At 47.1% G+C, this 19,646-nt stretch overlaps 1 protein-coding gene and 1 long non-coding RNA gene across 3 annotated transcripts; one reads left to right on the top strand and one right to left on the bottom strand.

The window, feature by feature from the left end:
* The first annotated feature begins 5,739 nt into the window (after window positions 1-5,739).
* On the top strand, window positions 5,740-16,193 carry LOC129638904 (uncharacterized). Its single transcript, XR_008708086.1, has 2 exons — window positions 5,740-6,050; window positions 15,868-16,193. It is a non-coding gene; the product is annotated as an uncharacterized LOC129638904 (long non-coding RNA).
* On the bottom strand, window positions 8,206-18,574 carry LOC129638903 (holocytochrome c-type synthase). Of its 2 annotated transcripts, none has more exons than XM_055563633.1 (7): window positions 18,393-18,572; window positions 17,668-17,820; window positions 15,140-15,291; window positions 14,217-14,365; window positions 13,330-13,449; window positions 10,863-10,949; window positions 8,206-9,959 (listed from the first exon to the last, which is right to left on the bottom strand). In XM_055563633.1, exons 2-7 carry the CDS (start codon window positions 17,786-17,788, stop codon window positions 9,761-9,763), a joined length of 828 nt encoding a protein of 275 aa, XP_055419608.1. In that variant the 5' UTR covers window positions 17,789-17,820; window positions 18,393-18,572; the 3' UTR covers window positions 8,206-9,760. The 2 variants fall into 2 exon arrangements, with proteins under 2 accessions (XP_055419608.1, XP_055419609.1); XM_055563634.1 differs by having other exon boundaries at window positions 9,685-9,975; window positions 18,393-18,574.
* Between the last annotated feature and the right edge of the window lie 1,072 nt (window positions 18,575-19,646).

The raw sequence follows: 19,646 nt of genomic DNA, 5'->3' as shown, positions 1-19,646 counted from the left end.
GGGATCAAATCAGGTCCCCGTCCAGGCCTATGCGTACATTGCTCTGATAAGCAAACTGCAGGAGGCACCAGAACTGAGAAGAAAAGAAATGACTAAGAGGCACACTGAGATGAAAACAAGTCAACATCTTGACCCGACAGAATTTTAAAACAAGACTAAATCAGCAGCAAATGTTCTTGAGGAAAAAAAAAAAAATCCAAAGCAAAGGAAAATTCCAATAAAGCTTGGAATTCTTCGGCACAGGATGGCTTCGTGAAGGCGTGGAGCTCCAGACACCAGTCTCTGGAAGTGTGGACCCCTGGCCTGGTGTGGCCTGCAGTCCCCCATGGTGCACACAGCAGCAGCCCCAACTGCAGGCCCCCCGAGGTCACAGAAAGGTCAGAAGATTCTCTCAATTCAGTTTGACCAACATCTGTTTGCCAGTGTTCTTTACACAGCATGATGAGCTAACATTTATTAAGGACACCCGCTCCGGTCTAAGTGTTTCACTCCCATTAACTCTTTCACCCCCTCACAAGCAGTAGACGGGAATCACAACTATCCTCATTTTCCAGGGAGCATGAAAGACCTCGAGGGACATCAAATGAGTTGCCCAAGGTTGCACAGCTGGAAGGTGACAGAACCAGGATTTGGTGGTGGGCCATCCACGTGTGGGGCTTCCCAGGTGGTGCTAGTGGGTAAAGAATCCACTTGCAATGCAGGAGATGCAGGTTCGATTCCTCGGTCGATTCCTCCTGGGGGGAGGGCATGGCAACCCACTCCAGTATTCTTGCCTAGAGAATCCCATGGACAGAGGAGCCTGGTGGGCTGTCACAAAGATTTGAACATGACTGAAGCAACTGAGCGTGCATGCATCCAAGTGTGCAGACCTGCTGTTTGAACTGAACCTTCGGGAGCAAAGCTGTTTCTTGTTTCTCTACAAACAAGATGCCCACATTTGCTTAGGGGGTGTGTGTGTGTGTGTGTGTGTGAGCCTGTTAAGTCACTTCAGTCGTGTCCGACTCTGTGCGACCCTATGGACTGTAGCCTACCAGTCTCCTATGTCCATGGGGTTCTCCAGGCAAGAATACTGGAGTAGGTTCGAAGGGAAAAAACTTTTCCATACCCTCTTAATCACCTGGCAAAAAGGATTTATTTCACATGCATACAGGAACCAACAAAGGAAGTATCTGGCTCCTTAAATGGTTAAAGGTTTAAAGACCTAACCTAGTAGGGAAAAGGCAGTGGAGAGAAACAATTTCTAAGGGAAAAGCAAATAGGTTTGTTTGAAAAAACAAACGAGTTTTCAGGAAACCAGACAGGAGATAAGAAAGTTTGTGATAAGGATGGTCTATACAGGTATGAGCAGTCTTTCTGTCTCCCTCGGAACCATAAAACTCCCCCAGAGAGGGGATTTATAGTAGCTTCATTTCCCACAAGTTGCTTTTAGTCAGATAAGGGAAGCTCTAAAAGGCTTTTTTCTGCATCTGTTGAATGTCAAATGTCTTCAGCTTAAAGCCGTCTTGATGCCAAGTCTGGGGTTCTGAGTGGGTCTTCTCTAGCAGGGGAAAATGACTTAGAGAATGAATCAGAAACATGTTGAATCATGCAGGAAAGGATCATGGCAAGTCAGTGTTCAGAGTCCTCCTAAATTCAGATCACTTTACTTGGTCAAAGACTCAGGAGCTGGGTCCAGAATCTGCTTGGGAAAGTCTGCCATGAGGGGAGGCTGTGGGCAGGTGAGTCGCCTGCTTCGTTTTCCTTCCTGGCACTTTGCAGAAGGTGAGCTGGTTGCCTTGCCCTTTCCCTGGCCTCCCACCAAGAGACTTCCATCAGCCGCTGAGTCCATCTGGATGGGCAGATGTCACGGTGGCCCTGAGCACAGCCGAGCTTGGCCGAAGGGCAAAGACTTGCTAGGGACCAGGGCAGTGCTGGTTGGCCATGTCACTGCTGAGCAAAGTGTGCAAACAAAGAAGCAGTTCCGCAGTGACAGCTCTCAGATGCCAGAGGGACAGGCTGCCTGGCCCCGATGAGAAATTTCACAGCCATTCTGCAAACAAGCATGTTATGGGTTGAGTTGTGTCCACTATGGAAAAGATGTTGAAGTCCTAGCCCTCAGTACCTGCCAGCGTGGCCTTATTTGGTAAGAGGGTCTGTACAGATGATCAAGTTAAGATGAAGTCATTAGGGTGGGCCCTAATCTTGTATGACTTGTTCTAATAAAAAGGGGGAATTTGGACGTGGACACAGACACATACCCAGAAAGAACAACTTGTGAAGACTGAAGTTCTGGAACCAGCCAAGAACTGCCAGAACTTTGGGAGAGAGGCCTGAAATAGACCTTCTAGCACCTTCTGGCACACCTCTGTCAACATTTTGATCTTACTTGTTGCTTCCAGAACCATTTCTATTGTTAAAACCACTTCGATTGTGGCAGTTCATTATGCCCTTGCAATTGAATATGATGAACAGAGCTCAAGGAGCGGAGACCACCCAGAACACCTCTGCAGCTCGAGGGAGTGGCCACCAGGAGAGGGTTTGCCTTTTGAGACCACGACTCACAAAGAAAGAGCACCCACTAACAGAGGGGTTTTCTGTTCCAGCTGAGAGGTCATTCATTGCCTTCACCCCATTGTCATCGTCCTATGCCCCTGCCCCCCCGCATCGCCTACTGAAGTGATGTGAGAGGGTGAACTTTCCAAGGAAAGGTTTGCATTATGAAGACAAGACAAAGGTGGGATTGTGCAATATTCAGAGCCTAGGGGCGCGGGAGGACTCCAAGGAACCCTTGGGAATAAGCCACAAAGGACAAGTGGCATTTACATGTAACCTTCGCTTTCCCATTTCCTACTTGGGACTTTGACCCATGGCTGTGTAAATACGCGGCAATTGTAAATACATGGCAATTGTAAATAAATCGTGAAGATGGGGTGCGTGGAAGTGAAGAGGGTTTGAAGGCTGCCGAGTCCAGTGAAGCTCAGACCCCGGTCAGCACCATTAGCATCTCTTGGGCACACTCTCCTCTTAGGAATGCCAATTCTCATGAGACTGACTGAATCAGGCCCCCTGGAGGTGGGGCCCAGCAATCTGCATTTTAACAAGCCCTCCAGGGGATTTGATCTCCACAAAATTTTGAGGAGCATCTAGCTGGGGAGACCACAGACGGGGGGGAAGCGGAGAGGGGGAAAGGCAGCAAGATCCAAAATGCTGCTCTAATACAATACTTTGCCTGAACAGTATGGAATCATATTTTTTTTAAAGTCAGGTGAAACAGGTGATCATAAAATGATTTTTGTCTTATGTTTTAACAGCGCATAAACAGACACCATTTACTAAGTTTCCACTGTGGAGCCAAGGCCATTTCTTTCTCTGGGTGTGGGGAGGCCCACTTTCACATTCTTAGTCCATCCACAGCCACTAACATCCCACTTCCAGTTTCTTTGCAGCAAATTGAAGAAACCACCATGAAACAATGAACCGAGAGTTATCCTTGATTTTTACCATATTTCCCCAACCCTTTCTGATTTCATGACCGTATTTGTACTGATTCTGCTTTCAGCTCTTCTCAATCATTCCTTAGTATGTATGGATTTGGTTTATGCATTTATATCACAACTTCTTTTGTTTGGCTTAATTAAGTTATTGACTCTTGGTAGACTGACTACTCAGTTAATAGAGGGATCAGCCAGCACATTTTCCCCCCTGTTTTTCAAGTAGATTTATTGAGCTATAATTAGAAACTAGCCACTTCACACATTTAAAGTGTACACTTCAGTGGTTTCCAGTAGAGTAACAGCGTTGCACAACCATCAGTTTTAGAACATTTTCGTCACCCCTGAAAGAAAACCCTATACCCATTAGCACTCACTCCCAATTCCTCTCTCACCCAACTATGGCAACCACTAATCTACTTTCTGCCTCTATATATTGACCTATGCTGGACATTTCTATAAATAGAATCATACAGTCTCCAGCCCTTTGTATCACTTAGCATGTTATTTTCAAGATTCATCCATCTTGTAGCAGGAATCAGTACTTCATTCTTTTTATGGCTGAATAGATTCCATTGTATGGATAGACGACAATTTTTTTTTTTTATCCAGTCATTAGTTGATGGACTTTTGGGTTGTTTTTAAGCCCATTTTATAGAGGAAAAAGAAAGCACTGGTTAACCACGAATGGTGTGAAATTTTAAGAGTGCATCCACTGATGTACTTTATGTAAAAACTAGTCTGAAGTAGGTTTTCAAAGCATTTATTTTTCCTTAGCTTAAAACATGGCATCACCCAGTCCATCAAATGTGAGAGAAATAGGCCACATAAAACCTAGAATTATGGTCAGAAAGGAACCTTTAGGAGGATCTATGGGAAGACCCAAAAGTCCATCAACTAATGACCTGATTTAAAAAAAAAATGTCCTCCATCCATACAATGGAATCTTATTCAGCCATAAAAAGAATGAAGTGAGTTAGCCTTATAGACCTAAAGGGCTTGTTCAAATCCCCTAGCCGATGCAGAGAGTCAATACAGGAATGAAGATTCCCCAAGCCTGTCTTCTTCTGTTACACTAGCCACTACCTCCAGATTTGAAACGCCAACCTACAAGAGTGAAGGAAAAATATTGAAATGACAACTAAGACTGGGATTTTATCATTGTTTAGTGATATAATTCTCTAGTGGGCACTGCAGTTTTCTGCAGATGATTCCTCTGGTTAATCTAAGCACCAGGCACTCTCCTGGGAATGCAAAATGGGAGGGGGTGTGAGGACACAGGCCTAATGCCAAATTGACCCAAACTGATTAAAGAGAAACCTTATTTTCCATGTGTTGTGGGAGACTTCCCCCTTCCACTCCACCTCTTATCTACTAGCAATAAGCAAGGATCGTAAAGCTCGGACAGCATCTGTTAATAGAAGCCATCTGATGGTGATGAAACTTAGCCCACTAAATGTTGGTCAGTCAGTCACGTCCTACCCAATGCGACCCCGTGGTCTGTGGCCCACCAGGCTCCTCTGTCCATGGAATTCTCCAGGCAAGAATACTGGAGTAGGTTGCCATGTCCTCCTCCAGGGGATCTTCCCGGTACTTTTCAATACCTGCTATGATTTCAGAAAAAAACATTAGAATACTTTCCACGTGATGCATTGCTTTTGAATTGATTTTGCATACTTTTACTTGCAGTAAACATAACTTTGTAATGTTTTTAATCTGGAGACATATTAAGTTGGACTTCCCAGGTGACTGAGTGGTAAAGAACCTGCCTGCTAATGCAGGAGACACAAGAGATGTCAGTTTGGTCCCTGGGTTGGGAAGATCCTCTGGAGGAGGAAATGGCAACCCAGGCCAGTATTCCTGCCTGGAAAAAATTCATAAACAGAGGAGCCTAATGGGGGTCCATGGGGTTGCAAAGATTCAAATCAGACAGGACTGAGCAGGCATGCACATTTGAAGTTTCCACGGAGGGGACACCTTTGTGACCCTGAGGACACAATGAGCTACATCTCAGGTTAGGAAGCACAACGGCCTAATTACAATCTTCAGTTTTGTCAAGCGGATCTGGCATAGTACTAAACCAAATGTCACCCTGTCGTGTTTATGGTTTTTAAAAGGTCAAAGTCTGCTACCTATCTTTTCCCCTTTAGCGATTTTAAAGAACACGGGCTCCTTTAGAGCAAGCTAATTCTTACTAGTAACCAAAATCAAAAGGAGACCCTTCTGCTCCTTCTCTAGACAGACTCGTCTTGGGAGAAGCAAGGCAAGGGGTGGGTACTGTTTCTCGGTTCTTCTTTTGATTCCTAGCCACGCCTTTTCCTCGTGAATGACTAGCACAGCTGATGTTCATTAAGCCTTTCCAGGCTGTGGGCTCCGAGTGGGTTCAGGTGATTTGGGAAGTGATTAGGTCAAGAGGGTGGAGCCTCAGGAATGGGATTATCGGCCTGTAATAGACACCCACGCTCTCCCCTTTCAAGAGAACAAGCCCAAAGACGCCATCTCTGAACCAGGGAGTGGGTCCTTCTTACAGACACGGAATCTTCCAGTGCCTTACTCTGGCACTTTCTGGCCTCCAGAACGGTGAGTGATGAATTTCTGTTGTTTATAAGCTACCCAGTCGATGGTATTTGTAACAGCAGCCCAAACAAACAAAACCACTCAGTTCTTTTGTTCTTTTTATGGCCAAGAAAGCTGAGGCCCGAGATATTAAGATTACACAGCAAGTGAAGGGCTGAGACGTGGCTCTAAACCAGCTGTCTGCCCCCAGGACACGGGTTTGTCTTTCCTTTTTTAAAAAAATTGAGCTTTAATTGCCATATAATATTGGGCTTCCCTAGTGGCTCAGACGGTAAAGACTCTACCTGCAATGCAGGAGACCCAGGTTTGATCCCTGAGTCACGAAGATCCCCCGAGGAAGGGCATGGCAACCCACTCCAGTATTCTTGCCTGGAGAGTCCCATGGACAGAGAAGTTTGGAGGGCTACAGTCCATAGGGTCACAAAGAGTTGGACATGACTGAGTAACACTTTCATACTTTCACCATGTTGAACATTTTTCCTTAGTTGCTTTGCAACTGGAAATTTGTACCTTTTAATCCCCTTCACAGATTTTGCCTACTTGAACCCCCACACTCTGGAAACCACCAGTCTCAGCAATCTGTCTATGAGCTCAGGTTTTAGGGTAGTTGTACTGTTTTTTAGATTCTGCATATAAGTGAGATTGTATGGTATTTGTCTTTCTGACTTACTCCACTTAGCATAACGCTCTCAAGGTACTGCAATATTTTTGCAAATGGCAAGATTTTATTATCATGGCTGAATAATAGGCATATATGTCACACACACACACACACACACACACACACGCGCGCGCACGCGCGCGCGCGCTGCCCTGATGGCTCAGCGGTAAAGAGTCCACCAGCAACGAAGGAGACCCAGGTTTGATTCCTGGGTGGGGAAGATCCCCTGGAGGAGGGCATGGCAACCCACTCCAGTATTCTTGCCTGGGAAATGTCATGGACAGAGGAGCCTGGCAGGCTACAGTCCATAGGGTCGCAGAGTCGGACACAACTGAAGCAACTTAGCATGTATGCACGTACACACACACACACACACACACGATGTAAGACATTTTCTTTATCCACTCATCCATGAGCAGACACAGGTTGTTCTGGGCTGTTGTATATAATGCTGCAGTGAACATGGTGGGGTGGGGTGGAGGTATCTTTTCAAGAAAAAGTATTCTTTATCACCACACACAGCCTCAAGCCTATGTCAACAAAAATGATCCATGGTATAACTCCCATAGTTGTTGCAGAGGTGAGGTGGGAAATGTGCAACTCCTCAGTTGAGTAGCTGATGGGGGATAAACCATACTGGTGTCTCATTAAAAAATTGGTAACTGTATATTCAATATATATTAAAAACATACCTAAGTGAATTTGCATATAACCCATGGATTAACACAACTCTTTTTAAATCAGCGTTGAATTTATAGACTATCCTACCTAAGGTTATGAGTTCCCTGCAGGTGGGGGCTGGACCTTTTGCTTTTTTGTGTTCCCGACAGGATGTAGAGTCTCATAAACATTTCATGAGTGGATGGGAGTTAGGGCACGGCTAGGAACACTACATTTTCATCTGCAATCCCAGTTGGCACCCCCACCTTATTTGCTAATCCTTAGCCTCAGGGGCAGTACGTTGTTCTAATCCTGAATAGCCTATGACGAAAGATGGAGCTTAAAAGCCTGGAGAATATCCAAAATGATTTCAAGTTATAAATGAAACCTCCTATCAGAACAGAGTATTGATCCCTGGATCTGATCAAGTATAATTTAGACACCAAGCAGCTTATGTCCAATAGGCTGCAGTCTTCTCTTCCCAAGTGGAGGGTGTATAAATGTGGTCTTGTCATCAGCTTTGCAAGACAGTTTACTTTAGAGGTAGTTTTTCTCAAGAAATATTAGAATCCTTTAAAAAGGGGTGATTCCCGCCTGTGGCTCAATTTTCAGTTTCCAGATACAACACTTGGTTTCTCATAATAATGCCTTAACCTGTACTTACTCAATGGCATTTAGGGCCAAAAAACATGCCAACAGTAACTCCCTTCCTCAGCGGGTGAGAAATATGTGCTGTGACGAAAATGGCTACCTCCAGCAGAAAGACTATAGCTGTCCTTTCTGTAAAGATTATTTCTGTCTGATGAAGTATAAAATTACTCTTAATAGATTTTCAAAACCTGTTAATTATCAGCTTTATTTTCTTTGAAAATACACAAATATTTTGAAACGTAGAAGTTTAAGGTTATTGGATTTTTAAAACTCCACACAGACACACCAATGAAATTCATACCAAATGAATCACTCCAGACTGCTAAGTTCATGTACTAACTTAACTCCACGATATTCAGGATAAATAAGTTACTACTGCTGCTGCTGCTGCTAAGTCACTTCAGTCATTTCCGACTCTGTGCGACCCCCATAGATGGCAGCCCACCAGGCTCCCCCCCCTGGGATTCTCCAGGCAAGAACACTGGAGTGGGTTGCCATTTCCTTCTCCAGTGCATGAAAGTGGGAAGTGAAAGTGAAGTCGCTCAGTCGTGTCCGACTCTTCTCGACCCCATGGACTGCAGCCCACCAGGCTCCTCCATCCATGGGATTTTCCAGGCAAAAGTACTGGAGTGGGGTGCCATCGCCTTCTCCTGAGTTACTACTATGAACACTTAAAACAAAAACAACCAACAATCGTATTCTGCTGTAAGTTGAACAACCAGTGTGTGGGTGACTGATACAAAGAATTTCAGTGGCAAACTTAGAAATCCCTTAAAAAACAGATGTGAATGGAGAGTGAGTTGATGCAACCATTCTACATCTGGGAAAAATATTCTCCTTGTGAATTCTAGCAATGGATAAAATACTGTGTTTTAGAGCAGGACCATCCCTAGCATTGTGACTTCAGCCAGACCTTCAAGGTTCAGGTGAGGCAGACAAGAGGAAGACTTCGGGCAGGGGAAGGGATGAACTCCAGAATGGGATTAAGTTGTCAAATGCCAGAACAGTGAAGCCTGCTTACATGGAACACAGTTACAGGTCAGAACAATGGGAATTAAAAGGAAAATACTTAAAAAGTTAAGACATACTCCCAACACATGTGCGCCATCAAGTCATAGGGGAGTTGAAATTATTCTGGATCAAGGTCCAGTCTGAAAAAAAAATCACAACAGCAAGAATCTGGAGAGCAAGACACACACACCTCAGGTTGGCAGAGTACATTGCCGGGGTGTGGCTGTATTTTCTTCAGGGGTCACTACTGTATTTGATGGACTTGAGAAATGCTGGTAACTTGTATAAAAAGCCTAACAGAACACTTTTAAATAAAATATTGGACCAGGTCAGAGTTGAGCATCCTGTGGGCTTTCAGGCCTACACATCAGTATTTAAAACAGGGAGGGAAAAGAGCAGCTCTCTTCATATTTTCAGCAAAGGTCTTTTTCAGAAGTTCAGACTTTTTAGATCAAATAGACAGACAATACTGCAGTTAAAGGAGAAACTCAGGGAGGGCCTCCCACTTCTCTATATGGGAAGAGAACTTAAAATGATGTGCCGTCAACTGCAAGGTACAAACGGAACTCAGCACATGCTGAGTACCCTTTGCTAAGTGGCATGGAAGGTAGGATGATCCCCTGGAATCCCTGTTACATCAGGAGTGCAATTCAGTTTGGGGAAAATAGTTTAATGTACTTCTCAGAAAAAAAAAATCGTTTCTATTTTCTCATTTCTGACAAAGCAGTGCTTAGGAAGTCCAGCGCCACCAGGCCACCTTCATCCGGTCCCATACGGCCGACAGTGAATCCAACGCGGGCCGCACGTCCAGGATGGTGAACTGGTAGTCTTGGTTGACCTCACCCCCGTCGTAGTAGTCAATGACATATCTCACTTCCGAACCGCAACGGTCGATGATCCAGTCGTGCCTGTCGAAAGGCAGCTCGTACCTGGAATGAAAACATGCTGGTGGGGGTTACCACGCCTGTGGGATGCTGAGCTGGGGTTTAGGCGGTGAGAAAGCCAGCAGGGCAGCACATGGGGAGGCCGGCTCTCAGGGTCCACCTCGGATGAGAGGTGAGACTCCGATGAGCATGGTCCACAGTGCTGTGGGAAGGTCGGGCTGGAAAGCGGGAGGCGCCCCCATCAGCAGACAGCTCATCTGCTACAAGGGAAGAAGGTCAATGGCAGGAAGCACAGCCAGGCTGGGGAGGTCAGCTCAGCACCTGCAGAAGTGCAGGTGAAAGTGAAAGTTGCTCAGTTGTGTCTGACTCTTTGTGACCCCATGGACTGTGGAATTCTCCAGGCCAGAATACTGGAGCGGGTAGCCTTTCCCTTCTCCAGGGGATCTTCCCAACCCAGGGATCGAACTCAGGCCTGCTGCATTGCAGGTGGATTCTTTACCAGCCGAGCCACCAGGGAAGCCCAGGAATACTGGAGTGGGTACCCTATCCCTTCTCCAGGGGATCTTCCCAACTCAGGGATCGAACTCAGGCCTCCCGCATCGCAGGTGGATTCTTTACCAGCTGAGCCACCAGGGAAGCAGGTGGGAGCTGTGAATCCGATGACAACAGGGAGCATGGAGTGCATTGGTGGACAGAGTGGGAGTGTGGGAGGAGCGAGGGGGCACTGCAAGAACACAGAGAAGATGACTCCAGTCAACGCTATGAGAAGTAGACAGGAAGTAACCCCGAGCTGCCCGCCAGCACCACCTTGAGGGAGCACAGGAGGTCTGCAGCTGAAAGTGAAGCATGTTTCGCAAGATGGCACTGCAGTTCTTTGACTGCCTGGTTTTAATGCCAAGAGCAAGCAGACCGTGACCTGAGGAACAGAACATTTCTGCAGACACTCACCCCATCCAGGAGCGAATTCTTGCCCGTGGCGAATACTCTTTTGCTTTGCCTCCAAACCGGATCAGGGATGGACCACAAGGACACTCACTAGAAATCCCCAAAGAAGAAATATCTATTAAGATAACTCTCTTTCCCCTGAAAAACAGAATGCTGCAGTTTCTCCATGACACACATTTTTCTGTATACATTTTACATATTAGAGAAAGGTAACTGAAAAACCTCACAGAAATATCCCTATTTGCTTTAAAAAAAAATGCTGTGCTTTAACTTCTGGATCAAGTGTGTGCCACTCCCTCCCCTTCCTTCTGAGTATCTGTGCTGCTCTTGGCAGGAGTCCGGGGTCAGGGCCTGTCCACATGGTGTACTCTCAGGAAAAAAAGGGTCAGGTATCAGGCATAAACTCTCCTCTTGCACGAAGAGCAGTTGGGGTTTTTTCCAGATGAAAGTAAGAAAATCCTATACTCCTCTCTCGTTTGAAACCAATGAGCAACCTTCATGAAGAAAGAAAACCGCTGCTCTCCCTAGGAACTAATGTAATCAGTGTTGGGCCATCTCTTTAAATAACTGTACACAAGCTGACGGGTGGGGGACAAGGTCCTGCTGAGACAATCTACTCACTCTCTGGGCAGACCCTGGGCTTGAACTTTCTAGGTGCCCTGCCAGCCCCCAGCCCTAAGCTCACAGGGGCCCTGGGGGTGGGGTGGGGGAGGGAGTCTCCTGGTCATCTGGCATAAGGCACACAGCACTGTCCCCTGCAGGGGGAGTGGAAAATACAAGAGGCTACTTGTCTTGGCAGCTGCTGTCACTTTAAAGACAGGCTTTGGCCTAAACAGGTCTCTCTAATGAACTGGGATAGGGCAAAGCACCCCACGTGTGATGGGCCCCCAGCTAAGGACTAGCCAAGCTCCTTTCATTCTCAGCTTTAACAACAGCACACTTGCAGCCTGGACTTCCCTGGTGGCTCAGACGGTAAAGCATCTGTCTACGATGTGGGATACCAGGGTTTGATCCCTGGGTTGGAAAGATCCCTTGGAGAAGGAAATGGCAATCCACTCCAGTACTACTGCCTGGAAAATCCCATGAACAGAGGAGCCTGGTAGGCTACAGTCCATGGGGTCGCAAAGAGTTGGACACGACTGAGCAACTTCACGTTTGTTCACGCTTGCAGCCTAAGTCTCCACATTGAGTGGATTTTGTCCAAGAAGTTAATCACATTTTGCCATGTACTAAAAACATGAGCTACCAACCATGATGACATCTGGTTCCATGGAGACATGCCCCACCCCCTACCCTTCTCCAGGTGGAGCCCTCAAGCAGGCACCATTCTGGAAATGCTCACCCCAGATCGACTGAATCAGAAATCCTGGGGGCGGGGCCCAGCACTCAGTATTGCAACAAACCCCTAGGTGATGCTGAGGCAGCTCAAGTGTGAGGACCATGGCTCTGAACAGACTGATAACCCATCGCCACTAACTCACAAATGCACTTAGCTAGTCTCCCAGAGAAAAAGTGTGTAGTTTCTTAGTCGTGTCCAACTTTGCGACCCCATGGACTGCAACCTACTAGACTCCTCTGACCGTGGGATTCTCCAGGCAAGAATACTGGAGTGAGTTGCCATTCCGTTCTCCAGGGGATCTTCCTGACATAGGGATCAAACCTGGGTCTTCTGTATTGCAGGCAGATTTTTTACCATCTGAGCCACCAGGGAAGCCCCATCTCCCCAAGAAAAATGATCATGTGCAAAGATGCCTCTTGATGTTTACTCCTGATAGGGATTCAATACATGCTGCTGTGTGAACAAAATCTTGCCCAGCTCCCTTAGGGCAGAGAGCGTTTTAGAGTTTCTCGCCCCTGTGCTCTGCCTGGAATGGACTGTGATGCTCCTCCTGTTGAGATCTGGGGTCTACGGCCCCTCCCCTTGCATGTGGGCAGGCTTGTGACACTATGGGACTTCCCAGACTCAGTCATCACAGGAGATGCAGTGTCCCTGGAGCTTTCTGTAACTCTAGCTCTGGGAACCCAGTCACCATGGTGTGAAGAAGCCAAAGCAGCCACATTTAGAGGCCATGGGCAGGCGTCCTAGCTGAGGGTTGGCATGGTATCACTTACCAGGGGAGTAAATGGGGCCTTGGAAGGCTTCCAGCCCACGGCTGTCCAGTCACCCCTGACCACTAAGTCTCGGTGGCTGAGACCCCACGCATCAGGGAGCAGAGACCAGCCATCCCTGCTCCGTCCTTTCTGCACTTGGGACTCACTGAACCCACAAACATACTTAAATAGTTGGCATTTTACATGGCTGAGTGGGGCAGTCTGTCACGCAAGTCACTGAGACAGGCCTGCTACCTAAAATGTTTTAATAGAATAGCACAGTGTTGGACTAAAACCCTTCTGTATTTCTTTCATAGAAAGCAGCTATGAAATTAAGATGCTGGAAGAATGGTTTTTTTAAGATCTTGAACATACTTACGCAGCGTGAAGGGCTTCCCATTTCAAAATCTCCTTCCAAGCTTGCTCGTTATTCTGGTTGTGAATCCTAATGATATTATACATGTCTTTCTGACTAATATCCTCATCCTTCCATTTCCACCTAGGAAAGAACATTTGGTAAAACTTGACAAATATTACTGCAAATGCCATGTATTCATTTCACTGTGTCACCAAAAATCCGATTTATCTAAATATCAAGGATCCCTTGATTTTTCAAGTGACACTTTTTTAATTAGTATCACAAATTCCCTTTTTCTAAGTATTTTATGTAGCAGTGGTACTTAAAAAAAAGTTACTGGCTATGATGGGTTAGTTTTATGTGTCAGCTTGTTTGGGCCATGGGGTACCCAGATATTTGGTCAAACATTATTCTAGATGAGATTAACATTTAAATGGGCAGAGCGGGCCCAGCTCTCAAAGCTGAAACAGAACAAAAAGGCAGAGCCTCTGCAAGTAAGAGGGAACTCTTTCTGCCTGCCTGCTTTCCAACAGGGACATCCGTTTCTCTTCCTGCCTTTGGACTTGAACTGAAATATAGACTCTCCTGGGTCTCCAGCCTGCCGAGCCGATTGTGGGATGTCTCCACCTTCGTAACCATGAGTCAGTTCCTTACCACAAATCTCTCCATATGTATAGCAAGATATATACATCTTATTAATTCTGTTTCTCTGGAGAATCCTAATACATTGCACTTATATTCTGGTTAAGTCTGAAGAGTCAGTTGGTTAGTATAAAAATTTACTGTACACCTGGGGGATAAAACCTCTAACATTTAATTCTTAGATTAGATTCATCTAAAAATTAAATGTTAAAAAGGTTAGATTCACAAGCAAATTTATAGCCTCAGGAATATGCTCACTCACTCACCCTTTCCTTAACATCGCATTCCAGAACATCTGTTCAGAAGGATAAACCCACTTTTTATCTGAATCTGCCCTCGGAATAGACGATTCCTCTCTCACAGTAGATAGTGGAAACGGCTGGTCGGGCGCTGGTGTCTGATTAGGAGGTGGCATCTATGTAGAGTAAGTGAGTTTAAAAAAAAAAAGGTTGGAAATACAAAGTAGAAACAAGCAACATAATTACTTCCTGGAAAGCAAGGCATCACACACACAGCCCAGTTTCCTCATCAAACCAGCGACATCAGTTTCAGGCCTCTCGGTTGAGTCAGAGCGCAGAAGCTCTTTTCCTTGTTGACTTCACATTAATGGTAAATACATACTACAGTCAAACATTTGGTCTCTTTCTCAAGGATTAAAAAGTAAACACTAATAACCATGATGGGCAGGCACTGCTACAAATTTCTGAAAAGGATGGGGTGATAAATGTGTGTGTATTGATATGTATACAAAACAGAATACCACCACTTTCTGGAAGGCATTCTGTCACTGGCGGTCACACAAGGCTGGCACCCAGCTGTGCCTTAAGAGGCACCCCAACCTTGCCGTGTGCCTATGGTGTTTCCCCAAACCAGCAACACCTTTCCGAACTCCAGCCGTGCTGCTAATAGATCTCCCGCCCACCTAATATTCTACCCCCAAAGCAACATCCTCTGGCGTGGCTGATTCCAGGTCAGCCTGCTCTGGCGCTTGGGGATAGCCCATGGCTTTCCTAGGCGCTCTCCGAAACTACACTTAGTGACACAGTCTAGATTTTCACTACGGATGGAATATCAGACTTCTCCATTTTAAAAGCGCAGAAGGATCAATCCTAGCAGCCTGTAGTTTGGGAGCCTGTAAGAGCATCCCTACATTAAAAACTTCTGGGCAGAGGGGCTGGTCGAGGGTTACCAGGTTAGAAGGATCCAGGTTCTCCTTATTCCCGGCCTTGGCGCCGGTGATGGGACACTGCACGTACTCGTAGGCACGCTCCTGGTGCGCAGGCACAGAGTTCGTTTTGCTCCCACAGGTTGAGTCCGACGGCTCAGCACTCACTGGACAGCCTGAAACAGATCAAGGGTGAAAACACTGTCACCACAAAGGCAGGACATCTGGCTCTCAATCTGGGCCCCGAAAAGTCGAATGTCTGACCAGGGATCACTGGCACAGACAAAGTCAGGATTCTACTGGTCACAGCTACCAAGTGCTAAGCTGCCTGACAATCTAACATCCTACAGACCAGGAAGAGGCTCCATAAATTAACTTTCCCCTTGGAAGAGAAATGGGTACCCATTCTCCTATTGTGTTACCCGCCCCAAGAGAAATAAACCCCCAGAGTCTCAGCATTGGCAGAGTAGGTACTGCCCACAGCAGGGGTTTAGGAAAAGGAGCAGGGAGTTGCTATGAGCTGTTACAGAGGTACCTCTGGGGGCAGAGCCCCCCCGTGAATGGGTCTCCGTGACTTTTCTATTCCCCAGTTCCAGACAAGACCCAACTCCCACCAGGGCACAGGAGGCCAGGCCTTCATTATGGATGTCTTCTCTCAGGGACTGGGGACAGGAGGTAAAAATGAGCAGAGGAGCCATCCAAAAGGCTCATGGAGAAAATTCAGGATGTGCTGTGCTTGTGCCCTGCTCTAGGACTAAAACAAGACCACTTGGCCGAGGCTCAATTTGCTGTCAGGAGACAGCGAGTTCATCAAGCAAAGGCACCCACTAAAGAAAACGTCCCCCAGTCCACATGGGATCCAGATGCCACTTCGAGAACAGCAGCGGGCAGGGGAGTCAATGCCTAAGGATCCCGGGTGCCGCTGGAAACAAGTGTGCGGGCCGGGAAGGCAGTGTAGACACAGGAGGCAGGCAGGCAAGGGGAGACCTATGGCCCAGGAAGACACAGCTGGTGGAAAGGAACCCTTATCTTGGGCAGCAGCAGTGAACACCAAGGAGACACTGAACTGTGGGCACCCTACACGCAAAAGACAAATTTCTATTTACTTCCTTTCCTCTGTGAGGACCCTGTAGAGCTGTCTGCTGAGGGGTGGAGGGAGACGTGTTCCACCCCCTCTCCTCGCCAGTCTCTTCTGGCACACTGGTCCCAACTGGTGTTGGAAAGAAAATCCTGTTTATGTTTTTCATATCAGAGAACCAGTAGCCCCTTCAATCTCCTACAGATATACCCACCTTGTTTCCTAAAGCAAATTCATCTGACTGACAGCTCTCCTAGGAACACAGCAAATGAAATCAGACCCTAGACAGGACTGTGTGACTTTCTAGGGATGCTCAGGACAGACACACACCTGCTTCGTCCACGTCTGCCTCCATTCTGCCTGTAAGGAGAAACCCTAGAAGAGCACTGGACTGGTCCTTATTCAAGGCCCCAGAATTTTCGCTGGTTTTGCCACTCACTAGCTGTGTGACTTGTAAGTTTCCTTAATTACGAAACAAGGGGGTCGGGGTAGGGGACGTACCATGCAGGATTTTGAGGATGAGAATGTAAACTCCACCAGGCAAAGGATTTTTGTCTGTTTTAGACACTGCTGTTCTCTCAGTGGAAAAACAAAACACACAGAACCACTCAGTGCTTGGCACAGGGTGGGCAGGGAGCAAATTCTTGTGGGCTGACCAAAGGAATGAACAGCCGTAACACAGGAAGTGTCAGCACTAGGTAAGCACGCTAACACTGCTTCCTGCCCTCATGTTTGGAAACAAGTTGTCACACATCTGGTGGATTCAGAGCATACTTTTACAAAGACAATCTAAAGCGGCAGGTGGACCAATGAAAAAGGAAAGCATTTCAAGTCTCACCTTTGCACCTAAAAAAATGAACAGCAAGTCCATCAGGCAAGGACTTATTTTTTACACAGAGAGTAATCCAACAGAGGGAGGAGTAAAGCTGTCTGTATAAAGAAAGACAGCATGATCTAGACCAAAGCTTCTGAGCCTGGGCACTCTTGACATCTGGGGCCAGGTGACTGACTGTTGCAGGGTCTGCACTGTACATTGTAGGATATTTAGCAGCACTCCTGTCTTCTCCTCATTAGATGCACCCTCTCCTCTGAGTTACAACGTGCAGAAAGGCCTCCAGGCATTGCCAAGTGTCCTCTGGGCTGAGGGGGGCTTGCCTTCCCAGCTTAAAAACCCGCTAAAGTAGACCATGGCAAATTGTTGGAGTGGGGGCTTATGTATGGAGCAATCCCTCCTCGCTTACCCACGATCTCAGTCATGACCATAACCCTGGGCAATACTATATCCTCATGATGTGATGGGTTGAGACTTAGAGAAGTAACTTGTCTACAGTCACATACCTTGAAAGTAACAAGAAAAGGACCAAACCCAGGTCACCCCACTCCCAGGCCTAGGGAGCCTCACCAGCATGCTATACCACCTCCTCGGAGCTCTTTTGGAGAATTCTTTTTATCTTCTAGATAAATGGTCCATTACCTTTCACTTTCCCTTCATGCATTGGGCATCCAGACGTTGGGGCTGCTGTCTGATGATCTGAAGCAGCAGGGGTAGAGGTCTGAACCGTAGAAGCAGCAGGGGCAGATGCAGACAAGCCCATGGTGGGACTCCCAGTGTTGAATCCAAGCAATTCTAAATTCACACGGGTCAAACCAGAGAGATGAATGCTTGATTCATAGTTCCCACTATTCCCTTAGTATTCTTAATGTGGCCAACCCTTGTTTTTCCTCCTTGTCACCTTCATAGAAATGTACTGGGCAGGGGCTCCACTTCACCCTCCACTTTGATGAGGAACAGCTTTAACAGATCACCCCCTTTGGGACATACCAGTGTGAAATCTAGACCTTTGAGGGTACGTTTCTAAGGGTGTGCGGACTTGGGGGGTGAAGTGAGGCGGTCCCTGAGAAACCATGTCATAGCGAGGGGGCTGTAGGCCCGGGGATGAAGGGAAGAGGGTCCCGAGGTGATCCGATGAGAGAGGAAGCCCACCGAGTCCAGACTAGACACGCGGCACGAGGGATAGGCGAGGAGCTGGGGGTCTGGGAAGAGTACGGCGCAGAAAAGAGAGGAAGGAAGGAAAGGTCAGCGGAGGGCACAGCGCGGCCGCAGTCTTCCTCGCATGGTCCCCGCGCGTGGCACCGTTGAGTCCCGGGATCCCAGACACCGCCCCCGGCTTCTGCTTCAGCCAGCCTGCCCCTCCGCACCTGACTCCTGTACCCGGCTGCCGGTCCCGCCTCTAACCGCCAACTCCGGCGCGGAGTAGCAGCAAACCGCCGCCACCACCTTCCCCTCCCCTCGTTCGGTCACAGCTGTTGCCCGGGTCACCGCCGGCTCTCGCTCACGCCGCTACTTCCTCTTCCGAAGGCAGGACTTCCGGGCGCGTGGGAGGCGGGCGCACCGGCTGGAGGGGGAGGGTTTCTGTCCATCACTATGGAGTAGGCCCCGCCCCTCCTGTCCTCCTCGGCCTATAAAGGCAAGGCCCCTCTCTGGCCCCGCCCCTCCTGGCGAAGCCGACAGGAGACCTTTCGGCTTGAACAAATTTGCCATAGGGCGAGGCGCTTTAAGCTGCGGAGGCGTTGCATTGGAAGAGTTTTAAAATTTATACCTTTTAAATTGTATCCCGTCAGTTTTAATTATAGTAATGACTCAAGAAACATCAGTAGGTATGCAGAGTTGTGGCCGAATCTGGAGATCCAGAAATGAACAAAAGTTCTCGGCTCCGCAGGTCTTCTTAACAGGGTGTGTGGAGTTCAGTTCAAGTTGAGTTCAATCGCTCAGTCGTGTCCGACTCTTTGCGACCCCATGGACTGCAGCACGCCAGGCCTCCCTGTCCATCACCATCTCCCGGAGTTTACCCAAACTCATGTCCACTGAGTCGGTGATGCCATCCAACCATCTGTGTGGATTTGAAGGTCTGTATTTTCGCTTGCCTCTAACAGAAAGTAGTTTTTTCCATCAGGAAGGCAGGCAACAAATCCTGGTAGTGTTAGCTATATGTGGCACTGATAGCAATTACAGAGAAATGATGTTACATATGATTGTCATTTCTGTCTCAAAATACTACTATTCATCACTACTTTAAAATTAAAGTAAGTTTATCTTGTTATTTAAAATGTAAATAAAAAGCATATGTCTTTCTATATCACCGTAGTGCACCTGTGAAGTCTCTTTCCAGGAATTGCCCAGTGCCTAAGAGAACTGCTTCAGGAAAAATCATATTCCCTCTGTGGGGATAGGCTGCAGTGCACCTAAGCCCAGGCCCCAAGCCTCAAGAGGGACAACTGAGAAGGCTGCTCCTAGGATGAGCTGAGGCTCCCACTCTGACTGCATTACAGTTCAATTTTTCCCTTTGCCTTCTCTTTCTGTCACTCTCAAAGTTGTTCATGAGGACATTTGTATGCACAAATTTTGTGGAATCTCAGCCTTTTAATAAGTGTAATTTTGCTTAGATTTGATGA

This window comes from Bubalus kerabau, chromosome X (genome assembly GCF_029407905.1).
Source record: "Bubalus kerabau isolate K-KA32 ecotype Philippines breed swamp buffalo chromosome X, PCC_UOA_SB_1v2, whole genome shotgun sequence".
Lineage (NCBI taxonomy): Eukaryota > Metazoa > Chordata > Mammalia > Artiodactyla > Bovidae > Bubalus > Bubalus kerabau.
This window is presented reverse-complemented; position numbering and strand designations above follow the sequence as displayed.